This window comes from Telopea speciosissima, chromosome 6 (assembly GCF_018873765.1).
Source record: "Telopea speciosissima isolate NSW1024214 ecotype Mountain lineage chromosome 6, Tspe_v1, whole genome shotgun sequence".
Lineage (NCBI taxonomy): Eukaryota > Viridiplantae > Streptophyta > Magnoliopsida > Proteales > Proteaceae > Telopea > Telopea speciosissima.
The window spans coordinates 48670598-48695695 of record NC_057921.1 but is presented as its reverse complement, the minus strand read 5'-3'; the positions used below and the strand labels follow the sequence as shown (position 1 = coordinate 48695695).

The 25098-nt window shown below is 39.9% G+C and overlaps 2 protein-coding genes across 4 annotated transcripts; both read right to left on the bottom strand.

Moving 5' to 3' along the window:
* Nucleotides 1-3592: 3592 nt before the first annotated feature.
* Nucleotides 3593-18625, bottom strand: LOC122664721 (peroxisome biogenesis protein 22-like). Of its 2 annotated transcripts, XM_043860677.1 has the most exons (8): nt 18386-18625; nt 15582-15809; nt 15452-15499; nt 14775-14831; nt 14589-14690; nt 8530-8595; nt 5080-5181; nt 3593-3786 (listed from the first exon to the last, which is right to left on the bottom strand). In XM_043860677.1, the coding sequence occupies exons 1-8, from the start codon at nt 18500-18502 to the stop codon at nt 3685-3687; spliced, it is 822 nt and encodes a 273-aa protein (XP_043716612.1). In that variant the 5' UTR covers nt 18503-18625; the 3' UTR covers nt 3593-3684. The 2 variants fall into 2 exon arrangements, with proteins under 2 accessions (XP_043716612.1, XP_043716613.1); XM_043860678.1 differs by lacking the exons at nt 3593-3786; nt 5080-5181 and adding an exon at nt 6380-6496.
* A 1646-nt stretch (nt 18626-20271) lies between these two features.
* Nucleotides 20272-21911, bottom strand: LOC122665005 (glycine-rich cell wall structural protein-like). 2 transcript variants are annotated; one of them, XM_043861053.1, is made up of 4 exons: nt 21034-21911; nt 20713-20754; nt 20563-20658; nt 20272-20532 (listed from the first exon to the last, which is right to left on the bottom strand). In XM_043861053.1, exons 1-4 carry the CDS (start codon nt 21629-21631, stop codon nt 20324-20326), a joined length of 945 nt encoding a protein of 314 aa, XP_043716988.1. In that variant the 5' UTR covers nt 21632-21911; the 3' UTR covers nt 20272-20323. The 2 variants fall into 2 exon arrangements, with proteins under 2 accessions (XP_043716988.1, XP_043716989.1); XM_043861054.1 differs by lacking the exons at nt 20563-20658; nt 20713-20754 and having other exon boundaries at nt 21016-21911.
* Between the last annotated feature and the right edge of the window lie 3187 nt (nt 21912-25098).

Genomic DNA, 25098 nt, shown 5'->3' with positions numbered 1-25098 from the left:
CACCACATTGCATGTGATAACATGTATCCAAGCCCATAAAATTAAAATCGCATTTTAATTGCAAGTGGGTAAAGAGGGAATCTCTTCACCCATCATCATCCTCCAAAAACAAAACAAAATAATAAAATCCTGTTTTGAAAAATAATTCCTTTTTTTTTTTTTTTAATTAAACTGGAGGGAAAACAAGGGGGTGCATGCAGCCCACTTGCGCAGGCTGCAGGCACTCCCTACGCAGCCCACAAGCCCAAGGCCCACGGGCAGCAGCCCATGGCTAAGCCCGCAGGCTTGTTGCCCATAGGCTTGCTGCCCACGGATAGCAGCCTGTAAGCTGCAGCCCGCAAAGGGAATGCGCACATAGGTAGGCAATAGGGGGAGGGCGTGCGCAGAGGCTTGGTAGCGTGCGCTCCCCCCTACATATAAACATGATTAAAAAAATTTTAAATTAATAATCACTCCTTAATTGGATACATGCTTCAATAATTGGAATAAATAAAACAAACCAAATCCATCATCACATGGGTAGGTTGTTACACTAACAACCTTGTAACTACTCATGTGCACATAGGAAGGTTGTTACAACAATCATATTCTAACCACTCATGTGCTAACTTGCATCTCACTCATGATAATCATATTAACTATTAATTATTCAATATTCATGGGTGGAAAAGGTGGCTCTGATATCACACTGTTGGTCAAACAATGGTCCAGTGATCAGACCATGGTTCCCTAGGGAGACCAAGATATTTATCCTCAGGGATTTGCACGCCTTGGGTTAGCCCATGGTGCCCCATTTAATTTTTAGGGCTTCCCATGGTTGCCCATGGGTACCCTGGTGCATCCCTGTTAGGTTTTCTCCTTCCCTCATGTGTCCCATAAAATTTATTATCACAGTAGGGACGAAGAAACTTATCCCTAGTCCATCACATGGCAAGGGGGATCCATCCCTAACTCGAATGCGCAGCGGAAAAGGTCGATTCGAGTTTCTTTCACATCCCATGAACATTAAATAATTAAAACAAAAAGAAATTATTCAAGAACTGCTAACTTGGTGAGTCTCAAGTGTTGCTCCTCTAATAGATAGTGGTTCTTCCTCCAAGAAGCACTTCAAGCAGACAGATCTGAACTTCAACCGATGCTACCAAGGTTCTCCAAACCAATCCCAACGTATCTCGAACTGGATCTGGGTTTCTAAAACCCTAGCCCTCAAGAACTAGAGAGCAAGAAGAAGAAACACAAGAGAGAGAGAAGGGGAAGCCAAAAACGTGGAGAGGGGTAGCTTTTAAAAACATGGAAACCTCCTCTCCCACGTTTTGGTCTCCTTTTAAATAAAAAAAATATTAAATTAAATCCTAATAGGATTTAATATAATCACAGTGAGAGTCTAACTCTCTCTTTCCTGATAGATCTCTTGATTGACTTTTTCTGTCTATCTCAAAGTCCTTTACTAGGTGAAGAAGTAGAATCTAATAGGGAATGTGTTAATTAGCTATTTTATTTAATTATTAATGGATAATTACAATTAGCACAAAAAACCATTAATTAAATAAAGAACCAATTAAATTAGTAAATTCCAAATAACTCCCTATATAATAATTATTTATCATATACAACCCCCCCCCACTAATCAACACTATCATTATGGAATCTAGGGCATGTACACATGTACTGCCAAACCCCAATCCATAGTACATGTCCATATAAGAGCGTCTGTGCATCTGATCGGGTCCCGCAAAACTTGATAAAATACTTTATTCAAATAATTATAAATAATTTATCATTTTATGTAAAATAGATTTTTTTGCAAAACCATTTCCAAAACGGCACTGGATCCAGATTCTGATCCGACCATGCATAGACAGTCTCTATCTTGGTGTTCCCCAATCGGGCAGTGGTGACCGTGTTGGATAACTCCTTCACTCACCAAGTGTTCACGCATTCCCAGAACACCGGTTTTGACTCGCTTGAGTCTCAGTCATTGATGAACCAAAGAATGCGATCACACTTTGCAGTGACAGAGTTCCCTCAGGCACAGGGTGTCGGTGACACATGTCTATCCCTTCCTACATCTGGCAGTAATACATGAGGGAATCGACAAAGTAGATTCTTCGCCGATACACATATCAAACATGTGAGCACTCGCATTCATATCTTGACATCACATGTCTAGGCATACCCAATGCGATGACCATATGATAAGGGTGCCCAGCCCAAACCCTAGTCATGACTACCATTTTAAGTAAAACTTAGGGACACATAATGCTCAAAAAGTTTATATCGCATGTGACAATATCAAATTAAAATGTATAAATGTTCAATACAAAGGTGAACCGAACTAAACCGAACTGAACCGAGTTTGATGGACACACACTTGTCCAACATGTTATCTAAGAAGGAACAGTTGTTATCAAGTTCTATTTCTTATGAAATGCTAGGAATCATTGCTTGATTTCAAAATGCCAGCCTAATTCTTTTCAGATTATGACCAATATTAATATATGGATAGCAGATTTAAACCTTATCCAATTGCCCCTCTCCTCTTGTGATTTTTCCCCCCATCAAATGATTCTATTGTCTTGGCTGAATACCATGAGCTGTTCTTATCTGGGAAGTTATTCTAAGGGCACCAATGAAGCAGGCTGGGCTTCCCTAATTGCTTTGACAAAATGCCTTCATGGACTTCAAAATAGAAAGAGAATGGGAGCCACAACTGTAGACATTTGGACTGAATGCCAAAGTCCGGTTGGTTGACTGGAGAGACTAAAGCATGGGAAGCAGGCCATGGGAAATTTTCACTAGCGTATATTAGTAGCCAAGTGGTCACAGGTAAGATTGCTCCATTATGACCAAGTGGTCATAGGTTCCAATCTGGAAGCAGCCTCTCTGCGAAGCAGGGGTAAGGGTGAGTACATTATAACCCTCCCCAGACCCTACAGTGGTAGGAGCCTCGTGCACTGGGTACACCCTTTTTAAGACAGGGTATATTAGTAGCCCAAAATTTAGCATTAAGGGCTAGAATAGAAAAAACAAATGCAACTGTAACATACAATTTGCTTCCTGTTCTTTCCTTTCAGTAATTTTAATTTTTTTATGGGGAAAAGTTTCATACACGGTCGTGTAAACCGTGTATGTGAGAGGGTGAGAGTTTCAAAGCATTAGTTAATGGGTGAGTATTTATGACTTTTCCAACTTTTTGTGAGAGAACCTCTCACGGACATTGTTTACACGATCGTGTACGAAACCTTTCCCCTTTTTTTATTACCAAAAAAACAACCAGAAGATCCAAACCAATGTTCTGATACCCAACCCAGATGCCTAAGGTTTAGCAGTTCAATACACTTGAATTCAGCAAAAGCATTGATTTATGAATAGGTCAAGTGTAGTTATACAAGATGCAATGGTGGGAAGCCGTACATTTATTAGGATGAATGAAAGTTTAAGTGTCAGGCCTTAGAATTACAACCGTGGCACACATGGCACACATGGCCTCTGCTGTGCCGTCGGATGTGCACTGCCGCCCCGCCGGTATTGTAGAGGATTTTTATCCCTTTTACACATGTATAATCTCATCATTTCCAAAAGGAGAAACATGAAAAATGTAACCCCCCCCCCCCTCCCACAAATTCTCTCTTTTTTTACAATTTACAATCTATGACGGGCCGAATAAAATCTCTACGCAACTCTTTATTCAGCAAAGAAGGAATCAAAACTTCCAGAGCAGAACACATTAGACCTTTCAATGCTCAATCTGATTGGTGAGATGTAAAGTTGGTATCTAATGAATCTCTGAACCAAACACAAAATAGTTCAGTATTAATCAGAGGAGAGAAAGTAAATCAATTCAACAAGAAGACATGTGGTGTGCTGCACTACACTACCAAGACGTAGGTGCGCACATCTCTATCTATCAATCAGCATGTGTGGCCACTGATGATATTCAAATGAGTGAGATTACTATCAGGTTTCTAGCTAATGTACTTCTTTGGTGCAACCATTGTGGCAAGAACAGTGACTCAAGTAAGGGCAGGGCACAACACAGAATCATTGCCGACTTGAATGAAATGCTACAAAGTTCTATAATGTTTCTGGATCCTATATCAGTGTTTAGTTTTAAATTGGAGTGAGGACCAGTGCAAGTACAAATACATCTCACATTTGTCACGAGCCAGTGAGGGACAAAGTATCCATTGGCTCAGAATGGGCTTTAAGGCTTTAACACAGTTTGCAGAGAGTGGAAAGAGGGAAATGAAACTTGCCACAAACATAAGGTCGAGTATAGGTTTGGAGAGAGCATAGTTGCCAAGGTGTTGCCTAGGCGTCTAGGCAGGTTTCCAAGTGCTGGTGGTCGCCCACCTTATTCTAACTTAACAAGGTGGGGTGCCTTGGGCGGTCGATTTTTTTACTTAATTCTTTTCATTAGCTTGTGTACACGTTTTTGCATAGGTGAGAAGCATGGGGACATTTAGTACCTAAAAAATAATAATAATACTAAATTAAGAAAGAAATCGAATTTCACCAGTTCACTTCTCTTGTTTACTTAAGTTTTTTCTCCTCTAAATACTGTTGTTTCTAACAATGTTGTTGCTGTAATGATGGTGCTAGATATAATGGCAAATTAATGCATAGATTCAATCTTTATTGTTGTTACTGTAATGCTATAAGCATAATTATATTATTGCTTTACTAGATATAATGGATATATTAACAAAATACTAGGGAGCCTAGGTGGATGCCTTATCACCTAAGCACTTAGGCGGCCCTCCAACGTTTGGGTCGCCTAGGTGCCTTGACAACTATGGAAGAGTGTGTGGAAGAAGAATGGCAATAGCTCGTAACACTGCCGCTCTAAATGAATCCGTTATGGAGCATATGGTGATGGATTTCAGCACTCATGATGCTCAAGCACATGACATTGGTCATTTTTACCCATAAAGTCAATTGCTTCCTGACTGGAAGCCCTGTCCAGTAATTAATCTTCCACTGTGTGCAACTTCACAAGCTATGAAATAGGTCATGGTGGTACAATAGAGACCACACCTCCGCAGAATAATTCCGTATGAGAAGGGTTTTGAAACTTACAGAAAGTTGAGAGATAATATCTGGATTTGTGTCAACATGCCAGTCTGGTTCTAATTGCCGAACAAAAGATGATCGCCCATTATCAGTGCTACAGAAAAGAACCTGAAGCAAAATTGACATTCAATCATTTGAAGTCAGAACTCAGAACCCAAAATCTGAAAATAATATAAAAGAAGTTCTACCAGGATTAAATTTGAAAGATATATAGAGAGAAAACCATTTATAGAAGATATTAGACTGTAACCAGTACTTGCTAACAGAAATTTGAAGAGCCATCAACCACTAAGCTATGAGATCCCATTCTATATCTAAATATAATAGAAGGTACATAAAGCTAAAAGTGTGATAATTTGATTAACTGCACCATCAAGATAGACCATTTTCTGTTAAAGAGCATCACATAAAAGAAAGAAATAAAAAAAATTAATTGTCTCCACTGTCCGAGAAATAATTGTATGCTTTAGAAGCTGTCATTAAATTTCAATGATTATTGGCCCAATCAAAAGCGTAGACTTATTCCCTTCTTGATGACAGATTTTATTCTTGAACCAGTAAGGTAACCCCAAAGGATCAGCCTCTCTGTACTTTACTGGGCCAAGAGGAATAAAACTGAATGAAAAGGACACATACTCCAAAAGGACTATTAGGACCTTATAACATTGTTCCATCTACTTGTAATATCAGACACTTTTAACTCCTAGCTGGAACTTCAGTTCAACCACAGTGACCTCATTCACTAAACCAAACACTGGAACCCTTAATTTGTTCAGGAATCATGATGCCAAAATTAGGCGGTGTCTCCATTAGATTCACAGAAAAATTGGCAACCTGAAAACCATTAACTTGAAGTGAAAAGCACATTCGATCATTATGAGGCCGACTCAAAACAGCTTTTGATCTTTGATCTAGACCTGTCACAGTTTGCATTCAAGCATACCGTATGATCCAGCCACCTAAATTCTTCATTTGGTCTGTTAACATTTTAAAGGCAAGTCACTGTACTTCTCTTAGTCCATCTTTCGAAGCACAACAATTGACAGACCTCTCGCTGATGATCCAGTGGTATCAGCAGCCATGTAGAAATGCATACCTCAGATTCCTCTGGGCAGTAAACATATTAGTGCTGGTCATGAAATTTGAAATGCAAAATGCCACCTAATGATGTTTTCCTGGCATTACAGCTTTGATTCACTGAACTCCCTACTGAACCTCCTCATTACAGACTGCAAAGCCATAATTAGGCTTTCAAACCCAGTCACCTATGCATGAATCAACCCCTAAAAGCACCATCCCAATCTCTACATCCACTCAACCATTAAGGATGTTTCCAAAAGCAATTGGCAAGCACTGTTGGGAGCTTAGTCGTAAATTTCATTCCGGTGACCATTTGGGGACCAAAATCTTGGTCAACGAGAATCTGTTTAGGTAACTCAGAGGGGCACTTGTTTAGTAGGTTTAGGAATTGAGTGAGTCCAAAATAGTCTTTAAATACAGATAAATTCAGAATGATTTTGGAGTAATAAAAGGTCTCTAATCCTACAGTTTGATGGGAAAACCAGTGTTCTATTCAAGGAAAACAGGTTTTCTCCTCCCTTCTTTATTTTGTATCTCCTCCTCCAATGCTGTTATTTAATGTGTATTACACATTTATGATTCTGATTTTAGTGATTTCTCTGATCATAATCTGGGCTTAAATCTAGTGTCTGTTTCCCCCTTCTCTCTTTGTTTTTGGCTCATTACAGCAGGCTATTTTGTGCTTGTAATCCCTCCCTGCATTATTTGATGCGGCGGGATCATAGAGAAGAATTTCTAAAGCTTGATACACCTTTGAATCAGTTTTGGAGTTTGGGAGCATCATGTGAAAAGAAATTAGACAACTAGCTATATCCATCACTTTCTTTTGTATCTATTTTTGGAAAGTCACTCATCCTTTTGCATGATTTTGGCTCTATTTGACAGCTTATCTAGTTACCTATCCAACGAGATTCACAAATTCCAGGTACATTTAGCATTGTTATCAACGAATCGCCTAGACATTGCTTACGCACCTAAGCGGAAAGATGATTGTTTAAGTCCAAGGAGACCAGTTGCCATGTTGTCAAGGGAACCGGGTCACAAAATCCATGGGATCAGGGAAGAAATAAAGGGAGTGAGGAAAGGGAGAGAAGGATAGGAAAAGGAAGGAGAAGGAAAAAATGTTAATATGAAGAAAAAGAAGAAACTGTAGCAGCTGCAGTTACTGCTGCAACCAATGCTACCACTTCTGCAGCAACAATTGCTGTCGTTCCCACCATGCTTTGGTCATCCACCATCAAACATAAGAAGAGGAAAAAGAAGCTACATCTCCTTGTCCATTGTATGGGTTTTATTTCTTAAAATTAGAAGTTAAAAACAAGAACTATTTAATTAAAAACATTACCCTTTTGTAATAATAAGTAAATAAAATAAGATTTTCAATTTAAAAAAAGCCCCTCCCATTACAATTACAACATGAGAGGAAGAAATCCTATGTTTACATGTACACCCCCACCTCCCCCAACCCCCACAACCAAAAAAAAAAATGTATGTACAGAGTTACACACCTTGATCACTTTGGTGCCTGCCTAGGAGACAAGATGATCAGTTGCCTGGCCTACGCCTAGGCTCACCTTGGTGCATGACAACTATGATATTTAGGAAGTTATGAGTGTCTATCAGTCGGGAATTCATTTTTAGAAAGTGTAAACAGATTTTGTCTTGTTTTAGGTTAATTTATTAAATTAGTATTTGATTTATTTAGGAATAGGGTTAAGCACTGTGGGAGTTGTCCGGGTACATATTCACCACAGTGTGCTGATCCACGATTACTAGCGATTCCAACTTCATGTTCTCGAGTTGTAGAGAACAATTCGAATTGAGGCAATCTTTCCGGATTCGCTCCGCCTAACTGGAGTAGGGAATTAAAGATCTTGTTATTTCCTATATGGTAAGGGAATGGTTCTCTTCCAAGCATAGTTGCCTTGGCATTGCCTAGGTACAAGGCACCTAGACATGTCCAAGGTGACTGAGGCACCTTATCCGTCTAGGGCCCTAGGTAAACCAGTTTTAGTCCAAACTTGGGGAAAACAAGGGAAGGAGAGGAAGAACACAACAAGGGGAAGAAGAAGAAGAAAAGGGGGAAAAGGGGATGGGGGGAAAGAAAGCATACTCGGAACTGGAATTAACACACAAAATGGGGTAAATTTTCCTCAAATATGCCAATTGCCTTCGGCACCTGGTAACCACCATGGCTCATCTTGGCACCATGATAACTATGGTTCCAAGTGGTTCAATGGTCAAACTCCTAGTTTTATTCATGGTAAGCAAGACATTATCTCTTTCTTTTTCTTTTTATTCTGTTCACAGTTCTATTTGGGTCTGCATCAGTAATATAGAAAGCTTGTGTGTGTGTGTGTCCTTGTCATGGTTTACCTTGTCTTTCATCAAAGCTCCTGTTTTGAAAAGCCCAGCATTCTCTAGAGCTGAGAGGACTCTTTCCTGTAAAGTTGCAACTTAGCTTGTAAGTTCTACCATGATCTCAAGAAACAAATTTCCCGTTCACCAATTTTTTCTTCAGAAATATTTTATTAAACTGAGAATTGAAGACCATTAGCACTAAGCATGCAAGGAAAAATGACTTGCACCACATATTGATTATATAGCAAAAATATGGAAGATATTCAAAAGCTGAATATAACCTGTATGTCCAAAAGTTTTTCAGTCTAAGATGTTCCGGAAGTCATTATGCAAAAAGTGATGTGGATATATAACTGAAGTATGACAATTAAAAAAGTAATTTGAAATACCCATAGAATACAAATACCTATGACACACAAGCAATTTGAAATACCCACAGGATACAAATATCTCTTCAGCATATATTACTCAAATAATTCATCACGAGATTCTTTTTCAAGTTAATAAGATAAAATATGGGTGTTATTAATTTTTAGTTAGCAACAGAAATTTATCACTAAGGCTCCAGTTGTTCCAAAAAAAATCCAGAAAATATTAGATATAGGAGTTACCACTTGTCCTTCATTTCAGTCATTTGTCCTATCTTTATTGCTCGTGACAAGAAATCATGTCTTGTATGCTTTATTTGAGGAAACGGACCCAGGATCATGAGAGGGCCTTGCTCACCTAGAACAGCAATAGTATGATTCAGCTGGATGTAATAATTTTTCTGGAATGTTTGGTGGTAAACTTAACCACAAAATCTTGTACTGCAACAACAACAACTCAGCCTTATCCCAACTAAATGGGATCGGCTACATGGGCCCTTTCAAGACATAGTATGGAAAACTGAGGTCCTCACAAAGGGAAAGAGAAGTAAGAGAAATGAGATAAGAAAAGTGAGAAATAGAAAATGAAAAATGTAAGTATGAGGAAAGAGGATAGCCTAGAAAATCAAGAAAATCTCAGCTGCATGGTGTCGACAATGTGATCCTTGCTCTCCAATAGGCTCTATCCATAGTTCAAGATCTCGCTTTTAACTCGATCTTGTAGGATCTCAAGATGAAACGCCATGCGATACACAAATAGGTCATTATCTCTCTCGAGATCTCGAGCTCTTTCTCATTTCAGTTCGACTCGGTAGAAGTGTAGAACCAGAAAGCTCATAATTCACCATAACTCAACGAGATCTAGACTCTCTCGCCTTTGTGAAGGGAAAACTCCAGCTTTGGGTCATTTTTTTCATTTCTTTTGGCAAATCACACCTCATCAAAGCTTGATTCATTAAAGATTGAAGCGGCTAATCTCCTGAGCCTAAGGTAACTATTCATCTCAAAAACTATATTTTTCATAGAAACATGATCTAAAAACTAAGGGTTCCACTGTGTATAGAAGGCCTAAAATAGGGGGAATGTCAAGTTTCAGCCCCTATCTTGGCCATATGGTCACCGAAACCTACCATCGAGTTCAGGAAAAAAAATACATGATCTCGCCGAGATCTGAGTTTCGTGGCCTGGCGAAACCAGTGGCAAAACCGAGACCTATGACCTTGGATCTATCTGAGTCATACTTGGCATAAGCCCCAGGCTATGCATATCATTCTTCACAACCTCACCTATGGTCATTTTAGGCCTGCCCCTAGCTCTTTTAGCTCCTTCAATTGGGATCAGATCACTCCTCCTTACTGGGGCGTCCCCAGGCCTCCGTTGCACATGGCCAAACCACCTTAGACGACATTCTCGAAGCTTGTCGCTAATCGGGGCAACTCCCACATCAGCTATAATGTGTTCGTTCCTTACTTTATCCTTCCTACTTTGGCCGCACATCCATCTTAGCATCCTCATCTGTGCAACACATAGCTTCACTATATGGCACTTCTTAACTGCCCAACATTCCGCCTCATACATCATACCTGGTCGGACAACAGTCTTATACTGCATTTCGCAAAATAATATCTCTCTCTGAGTTTCTGTTTCAGTACAGCTTCTTCTATTTTTGTTTTCTTCTATCTCCCATGTAGGAACTAGATTACCAAATCCTAATAGGACTGGGAATAACGATTCTGACCAAGACAGCAACTAAGTAATCACAGAAAATGGGAAGCAGAATTTGAACAGGAACAAAAGTATGCCTAGAGGACACTGTCTCAGAATAGTATACAATATAGGTCAGGTAACCTGAAATTTGAAAAATGTTCAGGTGTCCAATCAGACCATGCGAACCAATAAAGATCAAAATCTCTCTTGGATTGGTAAGCAAGATTTGACCTGAAGTAAACTGGTAAAATACTAGGGCCTTGAATTGAAAAAAAAAAAAAAAAAAAAAACAGATTTGAATTGACGGAATAGTAGAATATGGAATCTCAGGTTGGGAATTCAAATCTGAAAATAAGCAGCAGTTTCAGATAAAGGAAATTGAAGCCCCAATCACACAAATCAATTTAAAAGAAGACAATTTCTGATCACATAGAATTTTCTTGAATTGGATTGAAACAGCTTCTAAAACCATTAATACGATTTCTGGAACTACAGAGCAAACTAGATAGCAGAAGACAGAAGAATGGTTGGGAATCCAACACTGTAAACAAGAAGTCAACAACATAGTCTTATAACTAAATAGGGTAGGCCACATGGATCAAGCCCAGTAAAATGATGTAGCTCACAGGTCCATGTGTAGCCGCAGGAACAAGCCACAAAACCAGCACAGTATCGATGTGGGATTCAACTGTTGTGGGAGACAGCCTGGTCTGCTAATGTGTAGTGGTTTTTTTCTTGGTTCAAGGGAGCATTGATAAGGTTGCCATTAGTATTGCTCACAATCCGATCCAGCATGACAGAACGAAGCATATTAAGATCGACAAACACTTCATCAAAGAGAAGCTTGAACAAGGGATAATATGTATTCCTTTTGTTAGTTTTGTTAATCAATTAGCTGATGTGTTTACAAAAGGTTTAAATTGTAAGGTGTTTCATCCTCTAGTTTCCAAATTGGGCATGTATGATATCTTTGCACCAACTTGAGGGGGAGTGTTGAGATCGGTGTCATAGTCTAGTTGTCAACACACCTTACTTTTAGAGTTTTACTTTATTTTACCTTTTTACTCTTTAAGGGTTGTAAGTTGTAACTTCATTATAAATAAAGGTGACCTCTGTCATTATGACAAGTCGAATCATTCCCTAAACCTCTGATTCTCAATTACAACTTTAAAAGTTATCCCAAGTATCTAGCCTCTATTATTACGATACAGCTAAGATACAAAAATACAAATCAGATGCCCAAAATAGAGGCTCAATGCACATTCAATGGAAGTGATGATGCTCATGCATCATATCTACCTCATGTACCAAGGTCAACACAACTGAAACCAACCGGGACCAACCAATTGACACCTTTATTGATAATATAGGCCCATTACAACAAAAGCCCAATTGATCATAAGCCCAACACAGATTCCAAGACTAATATAGGCTAAGATAAGCCTTTTCATGTTATGTGTATCAAGGTTTTAAGTATCTTAAAAAAATGTATCTGCTGATACCAACCAATACATATCTTATTTTTAGGGTACCGATATGATACCAAAAAAAAGTATCAACTGTATAGGGTCGATATGGGACCCGATATGGTTGATACTTATCGATACACTTGATACATCTCCTATAAACTATATAACTCAATCAATGACTCAAAACGCTCACCAAGAGTTCCTGTAAGGCATAGTAATCAATTTTGTTTGCCAAAATCAACCTTTTTTTTTTTGGGTGAATAAGAAATTCATTACCAAGAAGGAAAAAAGAAAAATAGTGCCCTCAAAGGGGAGCAACAAAACAAAAAATAAGAAAGGCCCCGAGCCTCAGCTTTGCGGGCTGGGGGAAACAAGAGAGACAGAAGAGAGACCCCAGGAATCAACAATAAGCCTGTTCCTTGGGGTGTCAGTACAAAAAGAAGGAGCAGACGATAACTTCGCCATAATTTCAAAGGAAATGGAATCCCAAATCTGCCGGTAAGATCTAGAGTTGGAGGTCCATTTCCTTATATTACGCTCCATCCAAATGTGGTTCAAGGTAGCACAAAAAGCAAGCTTCCCAACAGTATCACATAAAAAGCGACCAGAGAAAGTCATGTCAATCCAAATCCATTCCCTGGAGAAGGGAAGGATTCTTCTGGGAGAAGGCCAACATTTAAGCAAGATTCCTTTCCATATCGCTGTTGCAGTAGGGCACTCAAAGAAGAGGTGATCCGTGTCTTCTATGTTGCTCCAGCATAGGCAACAAGAGGGGGGGACCGGGATGTGGCGGTGCCGGAGAAAAGCTTGAGTTGGGAGACAATTGTTGAAGATCCTCCAAACAGTGAAGCAGTGCCTAGGGATATGGTGCTTGAACCAAAGCAACTTTCTCCAAGAGACTAGAGGACCCTTGTGCCGAATGATGTCCCATGCCGATTTGGAGGAGAAGAGCGGAGGGTTGTTTGCCATCCAGTTTACACAGTCCTGATTGTCAAAAGGCCTCCTGGAGATGGAGGGGAGGTCATTCCAAATGGAGGCAAGGTCCTGAGAGGAAGTAGGAGGGGGGGCCCAGTCGGACTGATGAAGGATGTCAGCCACCAAGGAGAGCCTGTGGAGGCCCGAAGCATAAATAGTCCGAGGAGTAATCAGAGGGAGGAGAACTCCCCTCGGGTGCCAATGATCCAGCCAAAGATAGGAAGAGAGCCCATACCAAATCTAAGATTTGATGACATGTTTGACCAGGTGTCGGGAGTCTAAAATTTTGCGCCAAATCCAAGAAGAATCCGCCGACAGGGAGGCTGTCCAAATGGAATCATGCCGAAGGTACCCCAAGTAAATCCAGTCCACCCAGATGCTCTTTTGCTTAGAAGCAATCTTCCAGATTAACTTGCAGATACCCGCCAAGTTCACTTCTTTGATTCTTTTGATGCCCAAGCCTCCTTTATTCTTCGGCAGAACCAAAATCAACTTGATTCCTTGTTTCTAGTGGCAAAAGTGACTCTAGAAGTGTTGATTTCACCATCATTTAGTAATTAACAACCTGCAATCAAGGATCGAAACCAAATTTGTGCAAGTACAATCTTCTATCAAAACTTTGAATATTTTGCTCAAATATTCATTTTTAGTGTCTTTTTATATAATGGATAACCAGGTTAGTGAAAAACAACCAGAACAATTGCATCAAACCAGGTTTTTTTCGCAATGTGTATAAACCCTAAATCTTCCCAAATTGGAAATGACATTTTTTTTTGTATTAGTACAAGAAACTTCATCCTTCATACATAATCAATTAAATGCACTCGTCTCGTCATACATTGTTCTCCTCTTTATACATGATATATTTTAAATATTACTTATTTCTAGTGTTTTATGATTCAAAACTGTATTTCGCATATATCTTAAACAACTCCATGTATATCCTTAGAGTATCCTACATCTCTACGATACGATACGATACGATTCATATCTTAAAATCACCTTTCCGATACGATACTCGATACTGATACTTTAAACCTTACACCTATATCACTACAATTCAAACAAATGGAGCGTAAGGCAAGCTAGAGATCCCTGTTGATGTGCATGAGTACTCATGAAATACCTTCAGCGAATGAGCTTGCTCTTCCATCAGACTCTTATATTCTAAATTTCAAAGAATAAGAAAAATTACAGATTAAAAACAAAAACAAAATCTCTGAGGTCAGAGTCTTTTCATCAAATTAACAAATAAATGAATGGAAATAATTCAGAGGTACTTTGCTCATTCTTGTGTTGGTACGGTTGTACTATTATTCTCATTTTTAATGCTCCATCAAAAAAATCAGAAGTTTTATAGTTGGCTGGCACGAGGAGGAACATTCCAAACAGGAGGTTTTCAAACATTGTGTGAGACTAGAGTAGAATACAATACAACATATAATAGTACAAGCTGTAACTAGAGACTTCTCCACCATTACATTATATGCATCAAGAAATAAATATCGGAGAGGTATACAGAAGGGGGAAATGCCAATGTTAGTTTTCTGCTCACCTCACTTTCATCATCAAGAATTCTGTCCATCAGATAAATATCACAATGTTTACTAATTTCCAGCAGCACCTCCACCACAGAAGGCATCACAGTGGCATGCTCCTAATAAAATGAAATCTCAGAGTTACTTTTTCATTCATTTTACCTTATTAATAAGTATAAAGAAAATGTTTTTCTTTTATGAACCTTAAGCTCTTCAGGACTTCTCTCCTCAAGAATTACGCCAAGAAGCTGGCAACTCATCTGTTTATCAATCCAAAGGTTTTATAAGAAATTTCAATTTCAAAATTTTCATATTACACGAGACATATATTAAAGACAACTCTCCTTCGCCAATTGATCGTTACAATTAAGAATGCTGAAATCATGATTCAATGAAAACACAGGCTAAACAGTGTTTCTGAACAAAAAAATTATTCATACTTGTAACCAAATTAGGGCATGTATTATTGTATCACATGATCATAGCCATATCATTAGGATCCACGACACAAAGCATTAACTAAAAGATAAATTATACTTTAGAAGTAACCATACACGATTACAACTATCTGTGCAAAAAGGCTGGCCCCCCGCGGGGGGGGGGGGGGGGGCAACAACAAAAAAGGTTTCATCGAAAATATTAAAGTAGGAAGCTGGTATATATAACTTGAAGATACAACAAATAAAACACAAGCAACTATATCTACAATATCAATGTCAGCCTCCCGCATGATGCCTCAAAACTGTCCCAAGTGATTTATGAACATCAACAAACTCAGGTGGCATCTCTTCACTGGAAAACATCTGGCTACATGGGAATAAGTAAAAGTGCCACAATTCCTAGAAAAAAATATATATTTTTCAAGGATTAGTAGGTGTACCTTTCGGCTTCCATCTAGTTTCTTCCTCACTGTTTGCCCAAGTGTCAGCTACAAAAAGGACAGATAGACAGTTTGGCTATTTATGTAAATCACCCTAATCCAGCAAGTGGAATAACTAATAATATGTTACCTTTGTTGGAGAATGGAACTCATCAATAAAGTCTACACCCTTTACATTCTGTTCTAGTCGACGAGCTTCATACGAGGAAACATCTTCATTTGCTCGAGTACTACTTGTAGATGCTGAACCTGTTGGTTTCGGCTGACTTCTTTGTGGTCTACCAGTAGATCTCAAAAATTTCCATGAAAAAATTATGGCAATAGCAAATCCAGCAAGAGCTCCAAGTGACCCAGCACTCTAAAATATAAGATTATGTAAGTGCCCATGCAACTCTTTTAATGAATACTTTTACAAAATAATCTGCACAGTTGTAGTTCTTCTTTGTCTTTGTACCCCCTCCCACTTCAGGAGTAAAATCCAGAGAAGATTTTAATGCATTCTTGGGGGAGCTTCTTCAACTTATATTATGAGAGTCCAGATTCTCCAGATTATGCGGGTTAAAAGGGCTCGTCAAAAGAAATATCGGCTTTTGAAATCATTAGCACTACAATAAGGAGAAGCTAACAACCTGCACACTAAAGTTAAAGGGGCACCATCTGGCTTCTGTGTCTCGCAGATATTCTGCGTGTGAGACGCTCCCCCAAGGATGTCATTAGGTTGTAAATTGGAAATTAATCCACATTGTCACCAGAGAAAAATGAAGAATGAACTGATCCATTTAATTGTTTCCAGACACAATGTTTGGCAGAATGATTACAAGTAATTTATGGACTGAACATAACTAAATTGATTTGCTCATAGATTTTAAGTTTTTAACTCACAATGGAGAACAGTGCATAAAATGTTATTGATAATGCAAGTAATTGAGATTTGAGAAAGCACTATGATGAAGGACAATACATGAAGAAAAAGAGGCCAAAACACTGTTCACGTGAACAGTGTCACAGCCCCTTATTTTGCCTTGGTGGAATATTATTAGAAGATCCTGTGGGGCCCAAGACCAGATCGTGTGAAGATTTTTTAGAAGGGTCAATTTTGTCTATGCATGGGGAATTAGGAGTTTAGTTTAGTTTCTATTTTTAGAGTTATTTTCTTGGATATTTTGTGGTTGTCTATTAAGCAACCCTAGCTCTTTAGTTTCTAATTACAAATTTAGAAAGTAGGCTTAGCTTTTATTTAGAAGTTTCTATTTTTAGTTTGTTTCCTTTTTCTTGCAAGATTCTAATTTTCTCTTTAGTTGTAAGGCAAGCATAGCTGCCCATAAATATGTAATGCCCTTAGAGGACCCCACCAACGATTTAGTGAAAGATTGAGTATTGGTTTGAGCAAGTTTCTTATCCCATTGTGAGGATGAAAGGAAGGGAGCCTGGTTGGTGAGAGCCGAATCTCCTTAACCCTTTTCCATTCTTCTACTATCTTCTCTTCTTATCCCAATCGATTACCTTGTGTTGCTGTTATATTGTGATTACTGCAACTGCCGTGAAGATCCTTGAAGACTCCAATCATCTCCAATCAATTCCAAAGGCTTCTGTTGTTATTACCCATCGATTGAAGACAGCTGCTACTCCCTGCGATCTGATTTAGTGCTGCAGCTTCTGTGTCTCATATCTCCACATTCAGTGATCAGTACAGGCTAAGAATTGGACGAGTTCTTCACTACTGTTGGGGCCCCACTCGATCCCAATTCCAGCCCCTGCTGTTGGCTGGATTGCTCTGTAGGCCATCACCTTCTAATTTTGAGTCCTACCTTCTATTTTCAAGACCAATTCAGATCTCCACTTCTGACCATCAAAACTGAACCAAATTACAGCAAAGCTTCAACTCATCAAGGCTGATACTCGATCCACTTTGGAACCCAAGCCCAGTGCTGATTTGCACAATATTCCATAAGAGGTTCTTAGCTGAACTTTTTCTACATTACACTAACTGCCATAAAATTTCCCAGTGAATCTCTCACCACGCACTCATTTCTTATTGCTTCTTATTGCTTCTTATCTTTCCTATTGTAATTAGTCTTGGTAGGTTAGGTAGACTTTTATTTCTACTTCAATTTGTATTTGTAAAGACTTTGAATCTTAGTGTGTGTATATATAGATATACTCCTGCTTGCGATAGGGAGAAGTACCTCTCTATCACCCAACCTTCTCTCCCCTTCGGTTCTCATCATCTTCTTCTACTCTCCATCTCTCTCTTTCTTTCTGGTTGTCTAAGGTGTCAATATTATTTCATGCTCCATCATTCACACGCAATGACATGGCATGGTCTAAAAGCAACATGTGCTTGAACATTTCAACTCACTCTCCATTTTTTTGCATATCATTTCAACAATACTAAGATTACCTCAAACTACATATTTTGTGAAACGGCCACATCATAGAGTTGAACTGTCAATTCAGACAAATCAAGAAGCCTCCAATTTTATTATTAAAGCAGTCACTCCATTAATTATCAATTTTTTATATACAGTATCTATAATACCCAAGAGAATACTCCTCTACATGTACATAATAAAAGAACCTCTTTTCTGCTTATCAGTTTATCCCCTGAGCGTATTTGAAACGAGCTAATCAAGCTACAAATCCATGTCATATCTTCTTAAGATTGTTACACTCTAACATGCAAAACCTAATAAAAGAACCTCAACAAATTTATATTATAACCTTAGAATGAGGGAAAAAATTAAGATGAGGTAACAACTTCTTCATTGTGGAATTATAACAAATAGTATGTCTCCAGAACAACTTCATACCGTACGAATTAGTCAGAACAAGAAAAAGATGGTACCATTCTCTTCAAATTTCAGAAAAACAGGCAAGAGTCCTTGCAGAAAAATTAAGGAAATTATTATAAACAACAGAGAGATGAATTTGTACCTTGTGATTGACCAAAATAAACACAATCTCTGCAACCTTACGGTTGAATTGCTTCCCCAGTTTCTTCAATAGATTAAGTACTTGTTGCGCAAGAGAATCCGTCATTTGTGAAGACATAGGAAAGATTCACGCAAAGCAAGCTCTCAATTACTTTAATTCTTCTGTAGAGACCAAAAACCGTAATTTTCTCTGGCGAACGAATTGAAGAAAATCGAAACCCCAACAAAGAGGGTCTAATGAGATGCCTTGCCTTTCTCCTCTAATAATAATCCTCTGAAATGGTTTTGCAGTGAGACTCGAAACCCCCAACAGAGAAACACAGTGAAATGAGATATAAGGGTAACTCAATTGGAAACGAGAACCGTAAATCGGAATTAGTCCCGACCGATTCCGAAACCCTGGTCAACGCAAGTGTAATCTGTTAGTCTGAGGGCGGCAAGTTTGGCCCTGTTGGCCCGAACCCGCCCTGGCCCTCCCTGAGCCCGAACAGGGCCTGGGCTAAGATTTCTGGCCCTAAAGGCGGGTTAGGGCCAGACATTCCTGGCCCTGAGTCAGGGTCAGGTCGGGTCATGGTTGAGACCTCAAGTCAGTCCGACCTTGATTTTGGCCCTGAAGAAATTTCTTTATTTATTAAAAAATAAAAGGTATTATATGTATATCAAGTTCGTAGTGCACTTGGTAGTGTGTAATGTATAAAATCCAATAGCTATCAAAAGGTCCTAGGTTTAAGCCACCTTTCTCACATCTTTTGTCTTGTAATTTTAATTTAATTATTGCAGAGCCAGGGCCAATCAGGGCGGGCTTGGACTGGGCTTGGCCCGTCAGGGTCAGGGTTAGGGTCAAGGTATTTAGGCCCTGAATCAGGGTCAAGGCGGGCCTGGGCCCAGCTAAGGGGACTCAGGGTTGGGCTAGGGTTTTAAAAAGCTTGGCCCAACCCGACCCTGTTGCAGCCTTGTTAGTCTCTCATTTAACTCGGCATGTCGACTCGGCCCATTAGAATCGCTTTCTTTAACTCATTAAATTGGCCGTTTAAATCCGGAAGATCATCCAAGTCCAACCCAGCTCGACAATAGAGGATCCAATTTGGAACCCTACATGGGTGGCAGAACACACTTGCTGGTTTATGTAGTTTAGCAAGGTCAATGTTTTTTCTCTAATTTGTCGGTTATAATTCTCATGTAAAAGAGTATATAGAGCTTACATTTTATGGATAGGTTGACCCCAAAGGCCGCTGCTAATATATCAAGTTTCAATCAAGGCACACAAATAGAAAAATAAAATTTTGAAAATTCAAAAGAAGAAAAAATAATTTAGAGTTTGTAAGATGAACTGACACAAGAATATAAAAGAGATTATCAATACGTAGGACAATAAATGATTGAATTTGAATCTAAAATTTGGCATGTGGGTAATCTAGATAATTTTCTAGATACCCATATGGTCAAATTTGTTATAGATGGCAAATTTTGTATTGAACTTCTAGCGTTGTCAAACTAGAAAAAAGTTTTTCTAATGGCAAAGATAAGAAAGATATAAGAAATTAAAATGGGGTGTACATAACAAGAGTCAAGAGTAACTTGCAATAACATCATTTTAATTGCCAAATAACTAAGACTTCCAGGTTACATTTGGTATTCCCCAATAATTTTTTGATGAAAATATAATCACGCAAACCACACACCAATCCTAAAAGGTTAACCAACTTCTAGGATTGTGAAATGAGATATACACAATACACACCACACTCACACACTGGATGTATAGGACTAAACCCACACACCCCTTATTTGGTATCCCCCAATAACTTAACAATATATATTAAGTTTCCATGCATGCACGTGCATGGAATTCTACAAGGACTTCTCATCAAATTATGCAACTTTCTCATCAAATTATGCAACTGACCCGAGCATGAGAGTTATAAAGCTCTTTTGATTTCTAAAAGCCACCGCCAATTCCTCCACCTGATCCACCCCCAATTCCTCCACCACCAGGAGCTCCGCCACCTCCAACACCACCACCACCTTTGCCACCTCCAACACCACTACCAACTCCACTTCCTGCACCACCACCTCCAACACCTCCACTAGCACCACCACCTGAACCACCCCCAATACCTACGACACCACCTTTGCCACCTCCGGCACCTCCACCAAGACCACCTCTTGCACCAACGCCTTCGCTAAGTCCTCCTCCTGCACCACCCCCGGTTCCTCCTCCAACACCTACACCATCACCTTTGCCACCACCGGCACCTCCACCAGCACCACCACCTAGTCCACCCCCTTTCCCACCTCCAACACCTCCACTATCACCACCACCGGAACCACCCCCAATACCTACGCCACCACCTTTGCCACCTTCGGCACCTCCACCAAGACCACCTGCTCCTTCACCGACGCCTTCGCCAAGTCCTCCTCCTGCACCACCCCCAGTTCCACCTCCAATACCTACACCATCACCTTTGCCATCACCGGCACCTCCACCAGCACCACCACCTAGTCCACTCCCTTCCCCACCTCCAACACCACCACCGGACCCACCTCCAACACCTCCACTAGCACCACCACCGGAACCACCCCCAATATCTACGCCACCACCTTTGCCACCTCTGGCATCTCCACCAAGACCACCTCCTGCACCAACACCTCCGCCAAGTCCTCCTCCTGCACCATCCCCGGATCCACTTCCAACACCTACACCATCACCTTTGCCACCACCAGCACCACCACCTAGTCCACCCCCTTCCCCACCTCCAACACCACCACCCCCACCCCCGTCAAGCCCTCCTCCTGCACCACCTCCAAGCCCAACACCACCACCTTTACCACCTCCAAAGCCACCACCAGCACCACTTCCACCGCCACCACCAATTCCGCCTCCTGAACCACCTCCAGACCCACCTCCAAACCCAACACCACCACCTTTACCACCTCCAAATCCACCACCAGAACCACCGCCACCACCAATTCCTCCTCTTGTACCACCTCCATGCCCAACACCGCCACCTTTACCACCTCCAAAGCCACCACCGCCACCGCCACCAATGCCGCCCCCAGACCCAATGCCAATTCCACCACCCTTACCAAACCCTCCACCAGCACCTGCACCACGGCCTCCACCACCCCCTAGACCATCAGAAAAATTGTTTTTCTCAATTCGCCGCCCTTCCCCTACCCCGACCGCCACTACAACTATAATCAAAACTATGCTAGACACTCCACCATTCTTGAATAACTTCCCCATCTTTCTTTCAATTGTGAAAAATAGAAACCAGATACGCGATACTTGCTTTTCCACCAGAAGAATGCATGGCTTTTATAGCTTTAAAATGGAAGAGCATTGGATGGCAGATGGTTGAGAAGTCTCTCTCTCTCTCTCTCTTATAACGAAAACTTTTCATCGTGGCTTAGCAGTCTTGCATGTTCAAAGAGCTGCAAAAATTCAAATAGTTTTGACATCCGAACCTTCTGTGGAGGTGCAACCATTATTGCAGTGTCCAAACTCTCAACTAACCAATTTCCTCAAACCCTTCATTTCATTTCCATTACCAAAGAAAAAAACCCCTCATTTCTCCTTCCTCACTCTTCACAAGTCATTCTACTTATCAAACATCAATAATTATTATATGGTATCTTCTTCTTACATGTGATGTGGTCCTGTGGAGGATGAAAATGGAATTCAGAAGTTTCAAATCCAGGTTATGGAATCCATCTGTGATGCTCTAACAGCTGTTCTCCTCAATCTTTCATTTTGGTTGAATGCAAGGCCTGCATTTATTAATGTACCAATTAAGAAATACAATACACACATGAGGCCACAAGTAGACTAAGTAAGGGGTGCAAGTTTGGCCCGGTCCTGGCCCATCCTGAGCCCGAACAGGGTCTGGGCTGAGATAGTTAGTCTTGAGGGCGGGTTAGGGTTGAAAATTTCTAACCCTGAGTCAGGGTCGGGTTAGGTCAGAGTTGAGGCCTCAGACTAAGCCTGACCCGACCCAACCGACCTTGTTTTTTATGCTATAATATATTTTGATATAGTATACATATTATAAACTTTAAGCGTCAAGCCACATTTTGTTATATAATATATTATATATGAAGAAAATAAGTGATATAATATATTTTATTATAGTGTTATTTTAAGTAAAATTGATAATTCTCTCCCTGGCCCATTCCAGCCCATGCATTTCCTTCCCCCTCCCCATGATCAGGGTCAATCAGGGTCAGCCCGGCCCGACCTTGAGGGCGGGTCAGGGTTGGATTTTCCAGGCCCAGAGTTAGGGTCGGGTCGGGCTTGGGCCCAGCTAAGGAGACTCAGGGTTGGGCTAGTGTTCCATAAAGTCCGGCCCAACCCAACCCTATTGCAAACCCTACATGAGGGAGTAAGGATGCAACCGGGTCGGATCGGGTCAGTGTTGGTTTTTTATTTTTTATTTATTTTTTAATGTAATACAAAACTCAGCATAAGTAAGGCCGTAAGGGTGTGAAAATTAATATGAAATTGAAATCGAATCGAACCATTACACTGAAACAGTGAAACCTTTTAATAAATGGTTTGATTTTTATTTTAAAATTTAGACTATTTAATTAAATGGAAATCGAATTGAACCGTTTAAAATCAATTCATATATACAAGTATAAAAGAAAACATATAAAAATAAACAATTCTTTTCAATGTTAAGTTTACATCCATTTAATTACCAAAAAAAAGTTTACATCCATTTCAATAATAAATAAATAAATAATAACCCATTTGTAAAAATATTTAAAACCTAATAAACCATTTACACCAAAACATTTATAAACGGTTTCGTTTCACTATCTGAAGTCATTTATTAAATGATTTTGTTTTTTACCTAAAAATTCTTGCACTGAATCGAACTGAACCGGGCTGGGCTTTTACACCAAAACCAAACCGTTTAACACCCTCTAACATAACCCTAAGTTCCTTAGTTCAACCCAAGCCCAGCCAGTCCGAGATTGGGCTGGGATATTACACCAGGTCCAGCCCTACGAGGCTCAACCCAACCCAACCGGGCTTGATTGGGTCAGGCGGTTGGCCATGATTGACCTTGACATCGATCCCCTATTTTTTTTGCCATATCAGGGCTAGGCAAGGCCTGGCTAACCATGTTTTAATTTTGACTGTATGCATGATATTATTATGGTAAAAAGTTCCAAGCACCATGCGCAGTGAAGCTCAAACCTTTGCCATTAGACAAGAGAGGTTGAAAAGATCAAAACCCCCTATTTGACACATCATAACCCACCTCTCCTTATACGGCCGTGCATGAAAGCCTCCTGCTATTATTAAATATAATTGTACAGTTTATATTTATATATACAAGTTTAGGCTGGGTCGGGCTCAACCCAAGACCTTAGCCCAGGCTCGACCCGACCCTACTTGAGGCTTGGAAATCTCTATCCTAGCCCAGTCTGCATGCTGATCAAAAAGTCGAAACCCAAGCCCTGTTGGGTTCAGGGCGGGCTTGGATGGGCTTAGAGTGGCCTTGGGTGGGCTCGGGCTCCCTAATCAAACTTGCACCCCTATGAGGGGGAGTCCGAGTCACAAAGCCTGGCAGTGTTTGGGGGGCATGCTTGATCGAATAATTATCACCTCCAATTCATGGGCACATCTAATTCCTCAAATTCCTCTAATAGGGGGGAGTGGACCCCACCTTGGGCAGTGTTTTTGGGCAGCGGGGATAGGGTGATCATTTCAACCCATATGAGGAATTGGAGGAATTGGAGGGGACAGCGAATTGGAGTGGACAACGATTCTGCTTGATCCACCATTTTAGGCTAGCTTGAATTAACATGTAAGGAACCAACCCTCTGTCCAACTTCACAGCTCCAGTGCACCATGTGGTAGATATTAGGGCTGTAGTATAATGACTAGCTGCAGGTCACACTGGAAATCACAAAAAGAGGAACTTTCTTGTAAGGATCGATTTATCGTTATATGTGACGACAGCGTGGATCTTGTTCCAAGGGATGCAGTAACTATTGAAATTTTTTATGTTTTTCAAATTAAAGATTTAAAATACCATTGATTGTGTCTCTTCATCTCCTATATAAGAAAAAGATGTCTTGCATATTTCTTCAACATATTTTGAAAGTAATTCTAAATTTTGTTTTCTTTTTTTTCAAAGTTTCAGTTTCAATGAGTTAGTGAGTATAATCTTCAGATTTTCCTATGTAATCACAATTTAGTAGTGCAACTTATGTGATGATTAGAGATCGAGTTGTTTTATCTTGGATGTTTAAACGCATGGTCAACCCGGATTGCACAAATTAGGACGTTTAAAAATCTCAAAGAGATATATTGGTGTTGTCAATCGCTCTTCAAATTCTACAAGGATATTTTGATGACATACAAGTTAACACACAAAACAGATAAGTCATATACTACTACTACCCATTACATTATATTTCTAACAATAACTCCAATTTTCTCGTCCCCTCTAATTAATTTTCGTGTTGAAGGATATATGTGCATAGGAATCAGGTGTGAGAAGCCTTCTTCAAAGACTTCAAGATGTAAAAGAGCTAGGTTGGGATGATGTAGAAGTTTAGACTAATAGTTAGACTTCGCCTATTGGTTCAAGGATGAAGGGCAATCATCTTGGCCTTGGACATTGTTTCCTTTACTATATGATAGTTATATATAGAATTATTTCAACTATTAAATTTATATGTATGATGAAGAAGGAT